The 16,159-nt window shown below is 39.8% G+C and overlaps 1 protein-coding gene across 9 annotated transcripts in view; it reads left to right on the top strand.

Moving 5' to 3' along the window:
• Window positions 1-16,159, top strand: part of FOXN3 (forkhead box N3) — a 173,600-nt gene that overhangs the window by 136,174 nt on the left and 21,267 nt on the right. For 6 of the 9 annotated variants that reach the window (XM_042048345.1, XM_042048347.1, XM_042048346.1 and 3 more), the window contains exon 5: window positions 8,681-8,746. The exons of 2 other annotated variants lie outside the window; for them this stretch is intronic. In XM_042048345.1, the coding sequence (XP_041904279.1) occupies window positions 8,681-8,746 (66 nt within the window). The remainder of the gene's footprint in view (window positions 1-8,680; window positions 8,747-16,159) is intronic. One more of the 9 variants, XM_042048349.1, reaches the window with a different exon arrangement.

Raw genomic sequence — 16,159 nt, 5'->3', positions numbered from 1 at the left:
GTACCATATGACAGCTGTGGGCTCACATCACCATTCCGCATTGGTGTGAGGCTCCAGCTCAGCAATTGTCCCCTCCAAGTGCAGACAGCCACTGATCTTCAGGCATCCTGCCTGAGTTGAGCAGCTCAGGGCACATAGCATGCTGGAAACTGATAGGCATGGATTCTGTGTGTCCATAGCACAGCCCCTAAGCTTATTGCAAGTCAGCTTTGACATGAAGTGGTGCAAGGTCCAGTCCTGCAATGTCAGACATCATCCTGGTGCTTCTGCAGGTTTATGTAGATAAGCCTTTGTGCAAATAGACTGGCATAGTTTCTTCATGGCTGTGTTTTGTGCTCTTTCCCTCTCTGTCGTAGAGTTTTGCAGAGAGCTTACCTGCCCTAGAGGAGCAGTTTGGAAGGCAGCTTCTGAAGAGTCCCTTCCCCTGGGTCGCATTGTGAGCTGCAACACTCTGTAACTACTTCTGAAAATTCACATGCAGACTTTTGCTTTGTTTCAGCTCCTGTTAGAAGAGTTTTCTAGAAGTGTTCTAGTTGCTAGTTTTGTCTTCAGCCGGTGTTGACTTAATAGTTCTTCTACCTTGCTTTTTTTACTCTTGTATCCCATGATTACCTCATATTGATAGTCTGACTTCCTCTCTGCCTTTGTTTTGCTTAACTGAGCAAGCCAAGCTCTCTGCTTTCTTCCCTAAAGTCAGTTTCCATGTTGGTTCCGTTGTCCAGCTTGTTTTTTTCCGGTTTTTAATCTTATCTTCAAAGACTGCATCTTCTCTGCTTTTCTCCAGATACAGGTTTGATCTAGGTCTTGGCGCAGTGACTTGCAGAAACTGCAGCTTTCCCCAAGCTGAGGTCTAGAGTTCCTCGGTCCAGTCTGTTTTCCAGAGGTTCCACAGGAAGAATTTAATTCATCAGAACTTGCTCTTTCAAAATAATAGATCTTAAACAGAATTAGGCTTGCTGTTATCCTTCCCACTTAATCTAAACTGAATCGCTTCATGGTCCCCTGTTCCAAAGTCATCCTCATTATTTAAGATAAAGAGCCGAATAGAATCTATTCTAGTTCATTCAGCAACATGGATAAAGAAACTTGTCAGCTGTCACATCCAGGAATAACTGGTCTTACCATAGTTAATAGCATCTGTTCTCCAATCTGTACTGTGAAGTTGGTCTCCCTTGTTGAGTAATTCCCATTTCTTTAATGATGTAGAGCTCTGTCCAGGTCTATATCTGGTGTAAGAAGTCAAGAGCAGACCCAGAGTCTGTCTTAGCAATCTTCTTTGACCATCTGTCCACAGCATTTCCAAACATTTTCTTTTTCATTCTGTTTCCAAAGTATACTCTTTCTTTATTGCATAACAGTATCCTACCATATAAAACCTGTATTTCTTTTCTTTGAAAAGCACAGACCTTTTGACACCTGTTTCACTAATAATTGCTGTTCCACCCTGTTTGTGAATTTTCCTGTAATAGCACTAGTGCTTTGAGTTCCTCTTCCATTATGGCAGTCTGCCTGTGTTATTAGCACACAGCTATTTTAGCTGCTGGATTTTTTGCTCACCTTTTCTGCTCTTATTTTGGTTTTAGACTGCATTTGGCTCTTACACTATATTGGTTTTAGACTGCATTTGGCTCTTACACTATATACAGTGCTTTCACTGGCAGTGTCACATGCCTGACCCTTTTCTCATCATTAGTGGCAATTTTTTTTTCTTCAAATCCCTGAAATACCCTCTTCACTACTGTTTACATGTTTATCTGATATTTCCCCCTTTGCTTTCTGGATCCTAAAACCACTGGGGAGTTCATGTTCACCTCCCCAGGCCTTCCCTTGCTGTGTTCTTGGTGTGGATTGTGCTGTGGTTGTTCCAACAGTTGGGATATTTGGGTGAAGCCCTGCTGAAGACTCACCTTGTAATGAAAGTATCCAGAAGCCACCTTTTCCTTCAGAACTATGGTGGCTGAGGCAGGAGGACTGGAGACACTTCCTCAAGGGTCACTCAGACTAAGGGAAATGCATTGGGTCTTTTCCACCTGGCATGTCCTGCACTTGCTGGACTGAAAGCGGTACTTGGTTCTCAAGGCCTGGTGGACACAAATGTGTTTTGAAATAGCAGTGAGAAGGAAATGAGCTTAGAAAAACACTGATATGGGACAATATGGAGTATGATTACTTTGGTCTTAAATGGTCAGAGTTTTGTAAGGGACTTCCTCCTGGTCAGAATGTTATAGAGGACTTCCTCCTGCCAGCCATCCTCCCACTTTGCTGGAAGAAAAACCTATTGTTAGCAGCAGGGACATTATGAAAGCTTGAGCAATGATGACCTTGATGTCCCAGAGATAACACACATCTGCATAACTGGGTACAAAGAGCATGTGTGTTTATGTGTATGTGTATTCTTCAGTCAAAAAAAGTATGTTTGCAACCTGTAAGGTTGCAACGAGTTACAGCCCTCATAATCACATCTTCCACTGTAGAAGCTGAGGCTGCAGCAGTCAGTTCAGAAGATGGTTGAAATTCCTGATCACAAATTAGGTAAGTACATGATGGAACAGCAAATTGTTTCTCTCTTCTTTGCTAGTTCACTGGCTAGTGTTTTCTCTAGCTGATGTTTTTTGTTCAGTACTCCAAGCTGCACAGGCTGGATGAAGTCAAAAAACTTTACTGTTGCCTTTGTGATGGGTAAATTTTATATTCACATCTGTCTGCACTGAAAGTTAAGTAATGTGCATCAAAATGAAAAAATAATTTTAAAATACAGGAACAAAACCAAAGCAAAAATCTCCACCCTGTTTTTAAGCAGAGTATGTGCTTTAGTATGTCATCTTTGTGTGTAAGATGTATATCTCATCTCTCTTTAGTCAGGTGTCTCTTAAAGTATTTTTATTTTGCACTGGTGGAATGACTATCAGTGTTGTGAGTCTGTCTTTAAAGAGTTAAATGATCTTAATCTTTACTCCTGAGATGGAAAGTTAGGGTGCTTTGGTTTCCTACAGCTTTCTAAATGGTAGATGAACCTCTTTGAGTTTGTGCATGTATAAGACCTTCTGTAACTCTTTCTACTATCATTCTTTTTATTAAAGCTAGTATTTTTAACAAGAAAATATTGTAACTGTTTGGTTTACAGTTTTTAATTTCTGATAAAATGGTATTGTTAGAGAATGGAAATCGTATGTGATGCTTCATGACAATACAAATGTAACAAAATAGAGGAGCAGGAAGGAGGTTTCTGTTACAAATATTCTGTATTTTTTAAAATTAGACCTCTCAGGATACTTGTGCCATAGCTTACTTGGCAGTGCTGGAAATGAACTTAAATAGGAAAAACTGTTAGTTCATTTAGACCTGTGCCTTTCTTCTTCTATGCTGCATACTAGATCCGTTTAAAGGAGTGGGAGATGCTCCACTGTGACTTTGCATTGCTAATGAAATTGCTTCCTCCTGGCCTCTATTGTATAACTTCCAGAATTCTCATGTGTGGTCTTTCATGCACTGTTGTTGAGATATGAATATAATTTCTTGTTTCTTCCTAAGATCTTGGTTCTGAATCCTACTGGTTTACTGTACACTTCCACAAGTATTCTGTTTATTTTAAGAGAACTTCTCAGCCTTATTTAAGTACTTCCGAAGTGGACTCAGTGGCATCCCACACCAAGGAGTTTGACAGAGTTACAGTACTTACAGTTCTCTTCAGGTATTTCTTTCTGTCCTACACATTGCAACTTTATGTTAACAGCTGTATTCCTATCCCATCATTAGGCAAAATAAATTAAAAATAAAAAAGAAAAAAAAAAAGAAAAGAAAAAAGCAAATGGGAAAAAAAGCCTCCACTCTGTTCATTATTCTCTGTGTTTTTGACCTGACTCATACCAAGGTTAACCATCATGATGTGGGAAGAGAAAAGGCACTTCTGTGAACAGATAAGTTAAACAGGGGCAAGCTACTATTTTCTCTGTTGCAGTTTAATAAGCCTGAAGGTAAAAGATGGAAGACAGTGTTGCTTTTTGCATCATTTTTCTGCTGATGAAAATTGAAAATATCAAAGAATAAAATCACTTTTAAAAGTGTAGGAATGGGCTATGCTAGAAAGTGAAGCAGGGAGTGGGTTAAAAGACTGATCTTGTAGACAAGAAATAATCAGAACTTCTGCCTTTTGAGTACAGTGGCACTAGGTTTTAGGCATTCCATCTACAGTAGGGACATATAAATGGGAAAAAGCAGTGGAGGATGCTGAGGCAGAAGTAGAATGGGTCAAAAACTAGCATACTGAATGGTAAAGTGAAATACTTGGCAAAAATAGTTCTATTCTAGATGTAGTAACTTTAAATTAAAAGAAGATCTTATAAATTCCTTCCTGATGAGATAACATGGCTGTGGTTGTAGTGTACAGATGGTGCAGTTTATTTACTAACTACATTTTTACTTCAGTTGGCAGTAACGTTTTTTTAATACCTAAATATACATCTTAAGTGCCTCTCTCTAGGCATCTGTGCTGGAAAATTCAGGCCGTGGTTGGTTTGAACTGCTTTAAGCTGCTATTTTCTTTAAAACCTTACAGTATGGCTGTAAAGATAAATATCCTCTAGTGAAACCAAGAGGGCACTATGTTATCCTAATTTTTATTTAATTGGAATGGGATGGATTTGAAGGGTTTGATGAAACCAGATCAAAGTTTGAAATAATATCAAAATAATATGAATTACTATAAATCACTTTCTCTCTCTGTGAAATGAACTTGGATCAGAGATCACAACATATAAAACAACAGCTGTCACATCTGGCTTTCTCAGGTACATGTTTGATTTTAATTATTTTTTGTGAATTCTGGAATAATGAGTCTGCTACCTGAGGGCTATCATCTGCATTGCTTGTATGTAATCTCATGCTAAATATTTCATGCCTACCATTTCTCCACTTCACATGTCTGTGCAAGACAGATTCTGATCTATACAGGTAACATGCAAAGCGAAATTTGGCTCAAAGTACATCTTGACAATATGCAAATATATAATTCCACAGAGTGATAAACTGTAGGTTAATTTTTCAGTGAAAAAACTAGGTGCTGTTTGCAGATTTGGTGTTCACTGTTGAACACTGCTGACAAGGGTCATGAATCTAAAATGCAGCAAACAGAACTGCTATGAGGTTCATACCTCATAGCAGTTGGTATTATCTTATATAATCGTTGGTTTTATCTTCATGAAAAGAAGTTTTGTGTTTGAAAGCGATGCTGGCAAAAACACCAGCAGGCTCACACTGCGAGGGGAGGTACTGCAGCTGTAGTAGAATTCCAGCCCCTTGATGGCTTTCATGCCTTACAAGTTCTTGTAAGTGCTTAAGGTTTCTTCCAGGTCCTTTCTGGTACCTTGTGATGGGCCCTTGGTGCATGAGGGACCAAGCACTGAAACTTCAGATTGTAGCAAAGTGTGTAGCTGGACAGCAGTTGTTCATCAGGAAGAACTAGGGCTGCTAGCAAGTTCTGTCATTATTTTCTTGTCACTCTCCAGTTTTGCCTGTTTGAGACTTTGACATACTCTTACTTCTTTGTACAACACCCACAATCCTTACTTTTCTTCATTGTTCCTTCCTTCCCTCATTCACAGGGAAGGCTGGACATCCTCTGCTTTCCACTGGCAAAAAATTAACAGTTGATGTATGCAGTCAGTTTGCCATTTACTTCAATTAGCAAAAAAAGGAACCAGAATGCATTCATTTAAATACTTAATTTTCTATGTTCCAAAACTTTGTATGTAGTTATTTTTAACCTGGTTTCCTAGGGAAAGATGTTCCTGCAATCATATTTCACTAACCACCCACTGTTAATAACTTCAGGAACCTTTGTGCTGATCACAGACTTCAGGTAGGGCAGAGATCTCAGTTCTGAAATCCACAGCTTCATAAACACAGGCCAGGTAGAAGGGACAGGATCCAGTTACCAGCTGGTGGGGATGCAGCAGTAAACAAGGTCAGCCCTTACTGCTACAAATGAGAGAATCCACATGGAAGAGACTTCAGAAGGATGGCAGCTGTGGGGAAAGGGCCAGGGTCAGCATGTGGGCACTGGTGGGAACCGTCAGCCAAAGCCAGAAGTGCCAGTCCCAGCCCCAGCAAAGGGCCCTTCAGTCGCTGCCTTTGGTGCTGCTCCTCATGGCTACTTCTTCGCTCTTCTTGACAATCTGCTCAGGAGAACGCCTCCAAATTGTGAAGGCAAATGCTGCAAAGGAGCGTGCCAGCTTTTCAATCTGCCCTCAGTTGTTGCTTCTGCACCTCTTTGTGCGGGCTCAGACAGCTGCCCCTTGGCCCTTGTCTCACGTGTGCACCAGCCCCTCCTTTTTCTTTTTTCCTTACAGTAGGAAAACCCAAAGCACATTTTCCTGGATCCTGCTGACACAACCCTTCGTGCAAGCCTCTAAGCTCTCTTAACCTCTGCCAGGGTATTATGGAATAGCTGTCTGGTTTCTTCAAGAATATACCAATAGAAACAGAGCTAGGCACCACAGCAGGCGTGGATGGACTTTAGACATGGCCACGCTTCGGGAGACAGCTGCTGCAGATGCAGTCCTGTGTTGTGAGCAGCTCATGTTCATGTCCTACGTCATTGCAGAAACACAGTGCTACCGTTAGTGGTCCAAAGGCTAAGAAAATGCACCTTTCAACAGAAACTGGTTGCATCAATTTTATCTCAAATCACAGAGTTTGTTGCACTAACAAAACCCAAAGTCATCAGGAAATATGCTTTTCCTAGTTGTGTTCTTTTATTCTTTCAGCAGAAAAATTAGCATTATACTGCAATGTCATCCAGCAAAGGGGCCCATATTTGAATGAAAACAAAACAAAATTTAAGAACAGCCAATAAATACTGAAGTTGGCTGTATGAATTATGATACACTAGATTCAACTTCTAACAATCTCCTGATTTTATGGTATAGAAAAGAGGGAAGATTTTTAGTTTGATTTGTCTTTATTTCTCAGGCTTCTTTGCTCTTTTCTCTTGCTTTTAAACATTAGATAGATTATTCTTCTTTAGTTTGACAGCACGCATTTGCTGTGTGGTATGTGGATCCAGTCTTGCAACATGGCACATATTTGGGAACTAAGCTGTTTGGAAATGGCACTTTCAGCATAGATTACTGCAGCAGGAAGGCTGCTTTTGAGGTATTTTCAGACTTGAAGATGAAACTAAGTTGATAACGCTGCTTTTTCTTTGGAAAATGTTGACCTGTCCAGAAGACACAGGCACCTTTTATAGTAAGTCTGCTGCTTCTGCTTCAGCTTTAGTTAGACACCTGCTACACTGTTTCTCTGTTTACTGTTTTAGGAATTAAATAATAGAGTAGAAGCCTTTAGAAGAGTGTTTGCGGCTATTCACAGAAAAGTGGTACATACTTAGACTAATAAAAAGTTCCTTTTTTAATTCACCAGTCAAGTGAATTTCTGTTTGGCTTAAGCAGATTTTGAAATCCTGTCTACGTCATTTGTATTGTTAATAAATTACAGGGCTTCATACCACATCACAGTCCTGGGAATAGATTTGAAATATATAAAGATCAAAAATACAGATATTTTTAACAGTGCTAAGTAATTTTCTGTCATAATAGCCCAAATAAAGTGTCATGAAGCTAATAGTAGTAAATTAATTTTTTTGGTATGTAATTTGGTATAAATACTGACAAGCTGAAAAAACCCCCAACCCCAAACAACAAATGCATACTCATTAGTCATTCAGTTTAGCAGCACAGAGGCAGCAGTCAGCCAGGGTGTGCGTTTTTATGTCTGCTTCAATTGCACACTTCATTTATTTGGACATGGCATAGGCGGCTTTCTCTGTCACACAGCATCACTGCGCGATTAGCAAGTTGCGCCCCAGGGCAGCTGGGACGCTTTGCTGGGGCAGATGTTCTTTTCAGCTTATTCAGTGGCCGTTGTGGGGTTGTTTACTGTTGTCATAGCTACCTGCATTTCCATAGCAGCCGAGCTGTTGTGTGTGAAGCAAGTGAATATAGTTATAAAAGGATCATATTTTGTTCTGTCTCTATAACTTACCATCTGTCAGCTGACTGTTCATGATTGATTCAGAAACCAGTTTAAGAATAACAGCAGCCAGATGATCATTTTTGCTTATATTAAAGTGACAATGGATAAGGATGCAAATAACTTGATGCTTCGGTGAAATGCTAGTTTCTTTTTTTTTTCTTAATTGCAGCAGTTTGTCTTCCAACACTTTCTCAAACTTTACTGAAATCTTTCTTGACAAATAGAAATGACCAAGTGTCATCTTCTGTACTTGCTCAGGTGTTCCTTGTGCTTTCCTTCAGCTGTCAGCTCATCCCTCTGTGTTGCTTCCAAATTGTGATGTTGCACCTGCTTTCACAGAATCTTTGTAATGAAATCTAAATACTCTCCACAGAGTTAAACAGGGAATTGGTGAGGCTAAGAGCAGAGGTATCATGCATACACAAGCACAAGCAGTGCTCGGTGACATAGATCACTGCGCTCTGTTTAATAGTGGCAATGGGATACCATGTGAGTTTGGGGGTAAATTTAATGTGTAGTCAACGAGCCCTCTGAATAATGAACTCTCATACCTTTTCACTCGGAGATGTGGTCGAACCTATAGTTTAGCAATGGGGGTAAGAAGATTAGCCCAGTTGTAAATAATGTATTTATTGGTTGATTTTTCCAGATCCTGACATTGATGCTGCCACTGCCATGATGCTTTTGAATACTCCCCCTGAGATACAAGCAGGTTGTGAGTAGATATTTCTATAGCATATAGCAACATAGACGTGTAAAATTAATATTCTCTTTTATAAGTATATACAGCATACCAGAGAAAAAGGATTTAATAAAGAAATATAACTTCCCTTGCAGACCCTTGCACTTCCTTGACCCTTACATGAGTATAATTTTGTGGTTCATATTACATTCTTTGTTACATGAATAATATTAATCTGTGATCTCTAATGTAAAAGAGAGGTTATTGTTATTCATGACATACACTCAAATGAGTAACATACTATTATCCATACTGATAGAAAGACCTCGAGCAACAGCCAGGAGAAAGGCAGGGAGAGAAAGAGAGCAAGAGAGTGAAGGGTACGTGGCATATGGTTTTGTTTTCATTTTGTTTGGATTTGACTCCCTTCGTGTGAGTTACCACAGCCATCTGGATACTTTCCATTCACTTGGGCACTGTTTCAGCTTCTTCCTCGCACACATCCTGCCCGTTTTGCTTTTTTTTTTGCTCTGACTGATGCAAGGCAGTAAGCAGGCGACAGGGAGCAAAGAGAGGTCTCATTTCCTGCCAATACTGTCCTCCCTGTTCTGTGACCAGACCTAAGGTTTTGATGCTGTGTATTAACAGAGCACTGAAGAGGCCTGGACCCCCACTGTACTGGTCTGTGCAAATACTGCAGGAATCACCCTGCCTCACAGAGCTTGCAGTGAAGGTATTACAGGAATCCATAGTGGAATACAGCTGCACAAAAACAGGGAATACAAGAAAACAAACATATCGCTAGTCAGCAAGCATGGCAGTAATGCCAAGTGACAGGCAGCTCTAAAAAATAAAGGCAGGAAGTTAAAATAGAAACCATTACCAAGACTGTCTAGCATCACTGCTATTGTTCTAGCCTGGGCAACCAACTCCAAATTCCAGGGGAAGCCTTGATTTGCACTTTGATACTCTGCCTGGGGAAGAGAGTCAATTACCATCAAAGCATTTCCCGTGCAGCTGAGGAAAGCTATTGTCAGCCTGCTTTGTGACCCTGCCAGAGGAATGCCTCTTGAGAAGCTTCTCTCAGGAGAGCGTGATGTACCAAGAAACTGTTCTAGAAAGAGAAGAGTGGTCCTTATCCTCCTCTCCTAAGCAGCTTTCAGGGACAGCGCGTGGTAAAAGGGTGAGCAATCTCCACAATGTGTCAGTAGGAAAAAGGAAAAATTTTATTGGGAAGATGAGGTTACCCTTGGGCATAGTGGGAAGAATAAAATGAGACCATTTCCAAAGGGTTGCAGATCTAAAGAAGCCAGATTTGTGGGGTAGAGAAGAGGGGAAAAGGAATTGGTATACAGTCAAAGTGCAGGGGTAAAAGGGTATATGGGAGAAGGAAGGGGACGTAAGTAGTATGTGCATGGAAAAGGATGGAGAAAACACAGAGTAATATGAACTCCTGGAGGAACTGGAGAACAGGAAAGGATTGCAGACAAGAATGGGAGGAGATTCATAGTACTAAATGTGTACTAAACACGCTGCTGATTTTTGTCATGTGCACGTTTGCCAACATTGCAGTGTGAGTGATTTGAAGACTTGTGCACTGTCATTTCATAGGCATCATAGTTTGATAGTTTTGGCCTATTACTATTATATGCTCTGAGGAAGGAAATTCTAGCCTCCTATGAGTTTGGCATATCTCCCCACCCCGTGCCACCTTCCAGTGGGCTCTTGTGTGAGGATGTCAAAAGTGACAGGGAGATGAAAGCAGAAAGGTGACTCCTCATTCACATTGCTCCCTCCTTGATATCCATGAGTAGCAAGGCCTTCCTCTGTGCCCTTAAACTTAAATGCAGGGTCTGCTCAGAAGTTCACGAATCTTTCTAGACACGGGTAGAATTGCCAGGAGGAAAGGCCAGAACTTTTTATCGTAACCTCAGAGGCCCTCTAAATTATGAAGGAGAAATATTTTGGCAGGGATGTGTGAATGGATACCTTGAAGAAGTAAATCAGCCTGTCCTATCAGTTGCAGTTGGGTCTCATGTGCCATGTTAGGAAAATCTTAGGTAACTTAAAGCAAATTAATTGCTACTTTACTTTTAAGAAACAATTGCATGAAAAACAATCACATTTAAAATTAGTTTTCAAATAAAAGGCAGGTTGGCTATGAAAGTTTTACTGCAATGCTGAGCATCATCTGGAATTTCACAGTTCATTCTCTGTTCTGTCAGTGGCTGCAGTGGTCTGTAAATCGATCTGGGAATTACCAGGGCAGTAAATGTGCTGATACTATTTGATCCCTTGAAGTCTGAGAATTCTGTTCCTGGTATCAGACTGTGGTGTCAAGTGTGTGTATAAGGGCTGCAAAATGCCCCATCTTCTGAAAACAAGATTTGGAGAGTGAAGGACATAGTTTGTAGTTTGGCCACAGGTGTTAATACCTGAACGGAAACCTCTTTTGGTCTGAGAGTCTGGCTCTGAACATGCCACTTATTGACACAACAAGGAGTCAGCTGGAGGCAGAACCTGAGGTCATTTCACCTTATAACAACTTTACAACTCAGAAAATTTAAAACTCTGGTCCATTAAGACCTTTGCCTGTCCTACAGACATTTAACCATTGTAGTGACAAGTGGATACCTCCAAGGCAGATTGTGACAGAATATGGATTCATTTTCTGTGAATGGTTACGTGCATTGGCTTTTGAATTTGAAGACATCTTGGATTAAAAGCTGCTTTTCAAGTGGTGTAAAAACCCATGTTAATCTAGGGAGTGTGGGTGCTAAAAGCATCTTTAGATTGAAGTTAGCTCCAGCACTTATTCAAAGTCTTACTGGAATGTATACTGTTAATATGGTCTGTCAGAAGGGAATCCTATCCCAGTGGTACTAGAAAATCCAGAGTAAACTATTCCTGCTTTGTAACAGATTGATTAATTAGCTTTATGGTTTTAAATGACCATTTAAAATTCCACACCCATGTGTGAAACACTGCCAGCAATCACAAATGAATTCTAAAATCAGCTTTTGCTTTTATATGAAATCTTGACGTGGTGTCTGAAAAACATTGCTTACCATTTACCCCAATTCCACCATTCTTTAGTTTTCATTCAAAGAAACAAAAAGGCATAGTAAAAGAGTAAAATACCGTTATTAGGATTATTTTGTGTTTGTGTGGGTTTTACTGTATAGACTCATAAAACTGATTGTTCGCATTGCTGCTAAAGGTTAGGAATATGCAATCATAGTTACAGTGTTAACATCAGAAATCAGTTTCTCAATTATTAACATTTTGCAGTATATTCACAGACCCCAATACTTACCGTATACTGTAACTAAAGGCAGAAGTTCAAAGTAGCCAGCTGTGTACAAGTTTCTACTGAAAACTGCAATCCAGCTGGCATGAGGAGTTAAAGCGTGAAAAATACTGTGATATGCTAAGAGAGAGCATGTAGGAACATAGATTTAATGCTTTCAGTTTATTTATACTTATTCAGTTTATACTTTCAGTTTCAGTTTATTGAAGTCCTTGGGTTTCATCAGGTTTTGTAGGTTTGTGTTTGAAAAGAAAGACCGATTGGAACACCTGTTTCCTTTAGATGCAGATATCACAATTTACAAATACTTGGGATTTTTATTAGAAGCCAGGTCATGAATATTAATTCCAAAATAAGTGACTTCCATTAAAAACTGTATCTGGACCTGCAGGGCACTGAGTACTGTCTGGGCCATCTTGGGCAAGTTGCATCAAATTTCTGGGCCTGTTTCCCTCATGTGAATCTGATTTGGAGAGAGGACAGAAGAAAACAGGGTGATGAACAAATGGTAGAGCTCCGTTTAGAACTCATGGGTGCTAAATCAGTGAAGTCCATGAGGTAGTTTTGTACAGTTGCATTTTTGTACAAAAGACTTTCAGTACTTCAGTTCTTACCAATGTCTTGAAAGTTAATATTACTAGCTGTCATTCCAGCATAGTATTCCCTACTCCTAAGAGTGTGGCGTCCTGAGCATATCATTAAGTCTTGCCAAACTATGATGTTTTGCCATGATTAAGATGGAGATAGGTCTTGCTGCTTTTGCAGCATGTTTGAATTCCTGAGATTCAAGTCACTGTGGAAGCATGTAAGTAACAACACCTTCTTAATTGTTGAGGTCATCCTGAACTTTGAGCCACTTGCTTTTCTGGAGGGACGAGTAAAGAAGGGACTGCATTTTAGTGTATGGCTGCTACTGCTGGTGAAGAGTGCTGTGGTCAAAGGGATTATCCTGGAAATACTGATTTAATCCAAGAAGCTTCTCAGTGCTATTACACATAGCTTCAAATGCATGCATAGTCCATTGCTGTGTAATTTGTGTATTGTACACAAATGTAAGTCTATTGCTCAACCTAAAGTTTAATATGCAAACAGCTATTAAATAGTGCTCACAGAAAGCATTTGACATCCATCTTCTGGTTTCAGTACTGCTCATCACTACTCACTTGGTTGGGTTGGCTAGAAAGGGGTGGCCTTCAGAAGACTTTGCAACACTGGTTTTGTGGGTGGTTCCTGACAGGAGTCTGAAGTGCTGTGGTAGAGATGTTTGGGAAGATATGAGCATGGAGTTTTGCTGGGCGCTTCTTAAAAAATAGGTTTACCAGGGTTGAAACCAATGTCTCTCTGATTTGGAAGTCTTTATTAGTCTTTGCCTCAAAACTTACAAAACCCAGACTAGATACATACACTGTAAGTTTCATGGGAGGAGAAGTAATTCCCTAAAGAGATCTTTATGCTTCACCTCTGTACTTCTAAAATTGTACCCCAATGAAATTAACTTTTTAAGATAATGCAAGTGGATTGTATTATGTGTGAGACACAGGAATATACAGGAATGAAGACCAAAAAAAATTGCCTTAATGACAGTCAGAAATTCTCCAAATAGGATAAAATAGAACATGCTGTTTTCTTGGAATGTTTTTATTGGACATGGAACTTGATAGTTCTCTTCGTACTGCTTATGGACAAGTCACTTACTATAACTTAGACAGGTTCCAGCCTAACTTGGAGTATCAGAAAATGATAAATCATTGAGAGTAAAATGTTTCATAAAGTTATTTTTGCTGACAATTTTGTATCAAAGCAAATACTAGGAAAAGACATTTTCATAATGTTCAAACTTTCTGTTGCTGGGTTTTGTTTGGGATTTTGTTTTGTTTTGTTTTACTTTGGTATTTAATATTGAGCCATTAAAGTGAATTGGAAATAGAATTGGAAAGAAAGTTTACTTTTATGAAATACTTTCTACTTCTTTTTCTGTACTCTTCATAATACTTTTAGACTAGGTATGAGTGTGATAGGATTATCAGGGTACATTTGTCTCCCCCACCTCAAATTTTTGTTTAGAATAAATGGCTTGTTGGATGCATCCTAGATTTGCAGTTTGTAAGGACTACAGAGAGTGGAATTTAAGAGCTATAGAATTGTCCTTGAGCAGTAAAATACAATTTGGGCAGATGTCATCAAATTTATGCCTGGGATAAGGTAGTTGAATAAAATTACACATTTGACAGAAAAGATTTGCTTTTGGCAACTTCTGATGTCCCATCCACTATACATCATCAGCAGTTTCCTACTTTGAGTGCTTGTAGCCTGATATAAAGTATTCTGCTAAACACTGTGCTGAAAGAAAGCTTGGCAGAAAAGGGCTGAAGCTGACAGATATTAGCAGAAACTCAGTACCTCTTGTCTATAATGGTTTCTTCTGTGCTACAAGAGCTGGGTCAGGGAAGAGGGCCCCGAGATCAATGCATGTGCCTCATGATCACAGAAGAAGCAAAGAACCAGTCTATCCCTAAAGGATACTTTCATACTCGCACGTTCCACTTTTTAAAATTCATTTTTTAGTAAATACTATTCATTCTTCCTTACTAAGTATTGGCTACCCTGAGCTAGACAGTTTAATGAAGTGTATGTTTGTTTCCCAGATCACACAAACAACGTTTGTTACCCAGTTCATTTTCCTGATTGACAACAAATCTCACTCCTTGCTGATACTTCATTTAACTTTCACATGCCAACATTTAACCAAGAAGTTAGTTTCCTTTTTTAGTGAGCTGTTGGGGTGTCAGTGTGTCTGGTGGCTACCCATTCCTTCCTCCTTCTTTTGCATTTCCATTTTACCAACTTGCTACATTGTGTGTTTGACAATCAAATCTTCAGAGAAGAACCCAGTCTGACATGGTTTTTCTGACACTGTTGTGGAGATCTTGGATGAGGTGGTTATCTCAGCCAGAGTGGGAAGCTTGCTTTACCTGCACACGCCTGCAAGTAACAGATCAGGGATGCAGTCTGTTGTTGAGAGATGTGATGAAAGAAGTCTGTAGTTGGAATAGTCTACTCAGCTAATGTGCACACACGAGCATGCTCTGGATTAAAATAGTCCTGCACTGGCTGTGGAGTGATCATGTAGCCATCTACTTGCCACCTACAGACCCTGAGTACAGGCTACAAAACAACACTGGATTTTTGAAGTGCCTCTTAACACTATGTGAATATAGTGCCTTGATGGATTCAGATTATGCTATGTTCTCCGACATGCCATTCACTTTATTGTCTGTTAAACTAGAGCATGAAAGTTCACTACAAAAGGCAGATTTTTTTCCCCTTGGAGAATTTCAGAGGTGTAGTCTTGATCTTTGACATTGGGTGCATTGCTTTGTTCCAGAATTAGCCAGTGGAGACTCAACTGGCTGAGTCTACTCAGGTCGTGAAATTCCACCAGAGCAGCGTAAGATCCAAAAATCATTTCCTCATTCATGCAGCAGATGAGGGACATTCTCTGTACACAGTTTAACTCTACTCCAATGAAAGTATTTCCTGGGTTTAAGTTTCCTGAGAGCAGAGTAGACCCTTGAAAACATAGCAGTGTTGAAAGTTGAAAGGTGAATATAGATTCTGTCTTTTCAGACTCTTAGTGTTTCACTGGGAACATTTTGTGAAAAAAGAAACCTTCATCAAAGAGATGCACAGGTCTTCTTACATTGTTTTCTTCAGCTGAGTTTCTCAAACATAAACGGCTTTCGGGACTTGCACAGAAAAGGTGTAAATTACATTTCACACTTCTGCTTAGGAATTGGGAACCTGTAACCTGCCTGTACTATTGGTTAAAGAAGCATTAGAAGAGAGGGGTCAGGACTGTAAGGTGTTAGTCCAGACTGGTAGTGATTGATGATATGGCTTGGAGTAAATTATCTTACCTCCACACCTTGAATCTTCAATCTAAAATATAAATGTCTCACCTCAGAGTATGGGTTTGAAACGTAATTAAAGCTTGTGAGGCGTAAATGTATCTTTGGAATCAAAGCACCACATAATTTCCAGTAAATAATCCACAACCCTTCAAAAGCACCAAGATGTAGAAATAATTCCTTGAATATACATACAGCCTGCACAAAGGCTGGAAGACTCTGGGTGCC

This window comes from Corvus kubaryi, unplaced genomic scaffold, assembly GCF_017639235.1.
Source record: "Corvus kubaryi isolate FWS band 111438036 unplaced genomic scaffold, C.kubaryi_AGA036_p1.0 66, whole genome shotgun sequence".
NCBI classification, from domain to species: Eukaryota; Metazoa; Chordata; class Aves; order Passeriformes; family Corvidae; genus Corvus; species Corvus kubaryi.
The sequence above is the reverse complement of the archived record's forward strand: the minus strand, read 5'-3'. Positions and strand labels throughout refer to the sequence as shown.